Genomic DNA, 6,655 nt, shown 5'->3' with positions numbered 1-6,655 from the left:
GTCCCTTACGGTAGACATACAAAGGAATATGCAACTAGATGGTGGCTATAAAAGGCCTCGGAACTCTCTCTCAACAACCACAATAACCTTTGGGCCTATCAGAACCTTAGCTATGTCATCTCCAAAATTCCTCTCCACCCTTCTTCTGTTTCTAATCCTTTCATTTCTTCTTGCCTTGGCATCAGCTTCACTTGCATCCCAAGGGAGGGCCCTCCTCCAGTGGAAAGCCAACCTCCAGAGCTAAGGATCACTTGAATCTTGGAACCTTGACACTAGTCCATGCAACTGGACTGGAATCGCATGCAACATCACACGTCGAGGCCGACATGTGATCACGGAGGTGAATCTGCCCAATATGGGTCTAGCAGGAATGCTGAATGCTCTCAACTTCTCCCCCCTGTCATCACTTACCAGTCTCAACCTCACGTTCAACAAGCTCTATGGAAGCATCCCTCCCACCATATCTGCTCTTTCGAAGCTCACCTCTCTTGATCTCTGCACTAATAACTTCACAGGGACAATTCCACTACAGATCAGCTCTCTGACAAAGCTCAACTCCTTCAATCTTAGTGAGAATCAGATAAGCGGTTCCATCCCTCCTTGGCTAAGTAATATGACAAGGCTTAACTTCTTATACCTATCCGACAATAACCTTTCAGGTACCATCCCAAGGGAATTAGGAAGGCTTGGGAACCTCTTAGAGTTGACAATCTACACCAACCAGATAACAGGTTCCATCCCTCCCACTTTGGGAAATTTAACCCGGCTTCAATTATTGGATTGCTCCAACAACGGGATATCTAGCTCCATTCCTGCTGAAATAGGAAATCTAGCGGAGTTAACTATGCTAGAACTCTCACAAAACAATTTAACAGGTTCCATCCCTAATTGGTTAGGAAATTTAACCAAGCTTAATATTTTGTACCTTTGGGATAATCATCTCTTTGGATCAATTCTTCATGAAATAGGAAATCTAGTGAAGTTAACTGGGCTATCACTCCAACAAAATAGTTTAGTAGGTTCCTTCCCCACCAGCTTAGGAAATTTAACCAAGCTTGAATTCTTGTACCTCTTTGAAAATCAGATCTCTGGACCAATTCCTCTTCAAATACAAAATATGGTAAGCTTGACAGATTTGGAAATCGATAGCAACCATTTAGATGGTTCAATCCCTAGTAGTATCGGAAATTTAACCAAGCTTGAAATCTTGCACCTCTATGAAAATCGAATCTCTGGACCAATTCCTCATGAAATACAAAATCTGGTAAGCTTGACAGATTTGGAAATCGATAGCAACCATTTAGATGGTTCAATCCCTAGTAGTATCAGAAATTTAATCAAGCTTGAAATCTTACACCTCTATGAAAATCGAATCTCTGGACCAATTCCTCATGAAATACAAAATCTGGTAAGCTTGACAGATTTGGAAATCGATAGCAACCATTTAGATGGTTCAATCCCTGGTAGTATCGGAAATTTAACCAAGCTTGAAATCTTGCACATCTATGAAAATCGAATCTCTGGACCAATTCCTAATGAATTAGGAAACTTGAGGAAGCTTAATGAGCTGTTGCTGTACAATAATCAAATCTCTGGCTCGATCCCTCCATCTTTTGGAAGCTTAACCAACCTTACTGATTTGCGCTTATTCAACAATCAATTATCTGGTTCTTTGCCTCAGGAATTTAACAATATTACAAATTTGAAAAAACTCGAATTGGGGAACAACAATTTTTCTGGCCATTTACCCCATGACATATGCAAAGGAGGAGTTCTATATTATCTTTCTTTGGAAAGCAACCATTTTGAAGGTCCAATTTCCAAAAGCTTGAAAAACTGTACAAGCCTAGTTAGAGTCCGACTTGAGCACAACCAACTCTCTGGGGATATATCTGAAAATCTTGGAGTGTATCCACATCTGTGGTACATCGATTTAAGCTTCAACAGACTGTCTGGTAAGCTCTCACCAAATTGGGGAGGATGTCATAATTTGTCGCTCTTAAGAATCTCCAGCAACAAGGTTACAGGAAGCATACCAGCAGAACTCGGAAAGTTGACTAGACTACAAGAACTTGACCTTTCCTCAAACTATCTATCAGGAGAGATTCCGAAGCATCTGAGCAAGTTAACTAATCTATATAACTTGACTTTGAGCAACAACCAACTTGTTGGAGAGGTATATCTAGAATTCGGAGAACTATATAATTTGCAGTTTCTTGATCTGTCAGCAAATCAACTAAGAGGAAGGGTACCAGAACAATTAGGTAACTGCATGAATCTTCAATTGCTGAAGCTTGGAAACAATCATTTAAATGGAAGCATTCCCTTTCAACTTGGAAATCTAGTATACTTGCAAGACTTCCTGGATCTAAGCCACAACTCATTTACCGGAAAGATACCATCACAATTTGGCAAACTGAATATGCTAGAAGTTCTGAATCTATCACACAATGAGCTGACCGGTCCTCTTCCACCTTCTTTGAGTGATATGATGAGCTTGTTATCTGTAGACTTATCATTCAATGAATTAGAAGGCCCACTGCCCAACAACAGAATTTTTCAGAATGCTCCAATAGAGTGGTTCGCCCACAACAAGGGCTTGTGTGGTGCAGTAAAAGGTTTGCCTTCATGTGGCTCGTTTACAACTAGCAAAGATGATGCAAATAAGCACCACAAACTTTTCTTGTTAATTACTGTTCCTAGTCTCTTATTTCTATTTGTTGTATTTGCTTTGCTAATTATGAGAAGGAAGAAATATGCGATAAATAATGCAAGTATTGAAGAAGGTGGATTCTCTATTTGGAACTTCAATGGAGAAGGTGCATACAATGGCATCATTCAAGCAACAGAGAATTTTGATGCCAAGTATTGCATTGGCACTGGAGGATTTTCCAGTGTTTACAAAGCACTATTGCCAAGCGGCAAGTTGGTAGCTGTGAAGAAATTTCATCTATTAGAAATTGAAAACTCGCCAAGCAAGCAAACTTTTTGGAATGAAATATGGGCATTGACCCAGATCCAACATCGGAATATTGTGAAGCTTTATGGTTTTTGCTCCAATGGTTGACATAGTTTTCTTGTTTGTGAATACATGAAGAGAGGAAGCTTAGCAAATATTCTCCGAAGTGAAGGTGCTGCTGAATTGGATTGGTCTAAGAGAGTGGATGCTGTAAAACATATTGCTTATGCTCTATCATATATGCACCATGATTGCGCTCCGCCATTAGTGCACCGAGACATAACAAGCAATAATATTTTACTTGATTCAGAATACAAGGCTTGTATTTCGGACTTCGGTATTGCTAGACTTGTAAAGCCTGATTCATCTAATCAGAGTATGCTTGCAGGCACACGAGGATATTTGGCCCCAGGTATGCTGCAATTCCATTTTTGTAATGTAAGAACAATGGCCTTACAAATTTGTTTATATTTTTTAATGCATTGTTCAAGATATGTTTAGAGCATCTTTAGGTTTACCTCTATAGAAAAAAAAGGTATAACATAGCTATGACGATGGTACTTAGCAATGCATTACACACTTCCAAGCTCATCAAAGAAACACAATTTTTTTACCTCAAAAAGAGTTATTGTTTCTTTCTTGGTCTTATTAGGATTAGCAAATTGCATGTTACTCTCCATGGCATTCATGCGACCAAGTTGATATGTTTGTTTAACTTTTAATACTATTACATTTTCAAATCTATAATTTGTACTATACTATAAACTATTTATTATATGCTAGCTTGCTTTTGTGAGGGACTGAGATAATTGAGAATGCTCTAAACTTTTTGCATTAAATCAGATACCTTATGTTGGAGTTATAAGGGGACTCCAGAGCTAATTAAATTGACGAAACTAGCTCTATTAGAAGTGGTTGACAATAAAAATTTGATTTTATATTTTTTTTTATCCATTGCAGAGCTTGCATACACAATAAGGGTAACTGAGAAATGTGATGTATATAGTTTTGGAGTAGTAGCACTTGAGATTGTAATGGGAAAGCATCCAGGAGATCTCATCTCTACTTTAACTTCTCCAGTCTGTGAAAACATCTTTCTGAAAGATATATTAGACCCGCGACTACCGCCTCCTACAACTCAAGCTACAAATGAGTTAGTTGCAATAGTTATGACAGCATTTCAGTGTTTGGATAACAACCCGCATTCTCGTCCGACGATGCGAAATATATCTCAACAGTTGTCTACCATCAGGGCACAACCAAACTCCCAATCTTTGGACATGATTAAGTCATGTCCCCTAATCCATGTTAAGGTATGATAGAAAATAGATATTATGCCAAAAATAGCCATCATTTAATATACAGTTTATCTCCTTTTTTTTGGTTTAAGAGAGTTAGCAGAACTTGATTCTTTATGCAGTAGATTTAGATCTACCAACGGATAGATCCCTTCATGCTTTTTTATCATTGGAAATTGTAAAGTTATCTTCACTGAGTTGTCACAACAATTAATTTATATTCAAGCATTTTATTGACCAGGTCAATCCGGAAAAATTATTGCCTAATATGGCCATGCTTGCAACCAGTCACAATCGTTGGTTCCTATGATGATAATGATGGGCGTATTTGATGAATAAAGCCCACGGAAATCAACGACAATGATTGGCTGCCTGAGCACCGTGGTGCATGCAGTGTAAGTAATAATATCTTGTCATTGGCACAATATGCACCTTCCAACCATAGGAATTGTGTTTCTCACGGAGCGATATACTTGTAAGCGGGCACTCACATTTAGCAAGAAAATATGAGAACAAGCATGTTTTTGTCAAGAATACCAGTGAAAAAGAATGCACTGGACCAGTTGGGTTGGGCTAGTTGTTGTCTCGAGGCTCTGTTTAAACTGGAATTCTACTGGATCAGATTTTATTCATTGGACAGGTATTGGATTGTATGGTTTCTTGGGCTTGGACAGCCCATGTCCCCCCTTCGTCTTCTTTGTTTGTCTTTGCTTTTTCCGTTCTTTTTTTGCTTTCTCATGCCTTGGCTTGGATTTGTACTTCATTTTATTTATCAATAAAATAATATAATAGGTTTTATTAATTTGCTAAAAAATATAATGATATTTGTAATGTAGGATTTGAAGTTTGAGATTCAACTATATAGTCATACGTGACTATAGTGATGGACATGCATCGATATTTGCTAATGAATTAATAGTTAAACTTTTTTGTTGAAAAGAAAAGAGTATAACAATTTGAGCTTGAAAATTTGCTAAAAAAGAAAATTGAGCTTGCAAAACTAAATAAAAGTTTGGGCTCAGATTGGTAACAACCAATCAATTGAACAAACAAGCCAAATTTGGATTTCCATATATATAGCTAGGTAGATGGATAGATAAATAGATAGGGGTGTGTGTGTATCTCTCTCTCTCTCTCTCTCTCTCTCTCTCTCTCTCTCTCTCTCTCTCTCTCTATATATATATATATATATATATATATATATATATGTATATGTACGTATGTATACAAACCCAAGCAGTTTACTAGTTTACTATTACTCGACTCATTTGTATTCCTTCTCCCCAACCATCCAAGTTAGCCAAGAAAAAGACAACCATTGCTTAGAAGGTGGCACTCCTACCATACTTCCTTAATGAAAAATAAAACAGAAAAAAAAAAGAGCAATGTAGAAAGAATGTTGTATTATACTCAAGTAATTGTTCAAAATCTTTTGTAGAAATCATAGTTAATAAAATTATGATGCACCAATATTAATACTCAAGTTGTACTAAAATTAAAATGAATACTAGTAAAAACACAATTCTAGTATTGCAACTTTACAGGATTATCTCAAGGCTCAATACACCAGACATTGATATAATGTCTCCCCCTCACGAAATACCCATCTCAAAGTTTCAAATCTTCTTTAGCTGCATGCTACTCTAACAAGAAAAAGGTTTTGAAATCTTCAATCAATCGACTAAAGAATACAGAAAGAAAAGATTAGTATGGAGGTTTCTTTTGGGCAACGACGTTAAAAAAAATTCTAAGCGATCGGCCCGACGGTCGCTGATGTCTCGTTTCTAGAAGACACCCCGACTAGTCTTGGGTGGGCCCACCTACACCTCTCTCTCCGCGTCCCTATTAATCAAATCACAACCGTTCGATTGCTCGGTTTGTCTTGGCCCCGATCCGATGGCTGACGCTTCATGGTCTGCCAGATCGCAAGAACGGATCAGATTGTTTTGATATCCAGTGGGTTTCTTGGTCTTTCGGTAATTTTGCCGAAGGATGTTGAAGGGATTGGAAGGGAGGGAGAGGAAGACTTGAAGAAGCGCAGCTGCGTTTTAGGCATCGCTGATTTCTTGTATTCAACTCCAAACAATGTGAGTTCTTTATTACCCAATGTTGCTGGAAATTGGACCCGGGGGCCGCCACGAAGCCGGGGAAGGTGGAGCTCCGCTGCCGGGAGGTCGGACGGCGGTGCGCCGGCCGGCCGCGTCCTCCGAAGGCTGTGGAGAGTGGGATGAGCGACGAAGAGGGCGTCCTGTCCTCTCCTGCAGAAAGAAGCCGGTGGCCGGGCTCCCCGGCGCCGGCCCTCCGATGCTTAAGTCAGAGGGGGCCAATATGTGGAGAGAGCAAGGAAGAGAGTATATGGAGAAAACAGCAAGAATATTTGGATAAGATAAAGATGAAG

General features: G+C 38.9%; 1 protein-coding gene across 1 annotated transcript; it reads left to right on the top strand.

Moving 5' to 3' along the window:
* Positions 1 to 244: 244 nt before the first annotated feature.
* LOC113461818 (probable leucine-rich repeat receptor-like protein kinase At1g35710) lies at positions 245 to 5,263 on the top strand. Its single transcript, XM_026801860.2, has 2 exons — positions 245 to 3,371; positions 3,920 to 5,263. The coding sequence occupies exon 1, from the start codon at positions 356 to 358 to the stop codon at positions 3,065 to 3,067; it is 2,712 nt and encodes a 903-aa protein (XP_026657661.2). The 5' UTR covers positions 245 to 355; the 3' UTR covers positions 3,068 to 3,371; positions 3,920 to 5,263.
* The last annotated feature ends 1,392 nt before the right edge of the window (positions 5,264 to 6,655 follow it).

Source organism: Phoenix dactylifera, unplaced genomic scaffold, assembly GCF_009389715.1.
Source record: "Phoenix dactylifera cultivar Barhee BC4 unplaced genomic scaffold, palm_55x_up_171113_PBpolish2nd_filt_p 000616F, whole genome shotgun sequence".
NCBI classification, from domain to species: domain Eukaryota; kingdom Viridiplantae; phylum Streptophyta; class Magnoliopsida; order Arecales; family Arecaceae; genus Phoenix; species Phoenix dactylifera.
Note: the sequence above shows the minus strand (reverse complement) of the source record. Positions and strands in the feature narration are given on the sequence as shown.

Excerpts from the sequence above, each read along its gene's own strand:
- LOC113461818 (XM_026801860.2), top strand. The coding sequence starts at position 356 with ATGGGTCTAGCAGGAATGCTGAATGCTCTCAACTTCTCCCCCCTGTCA.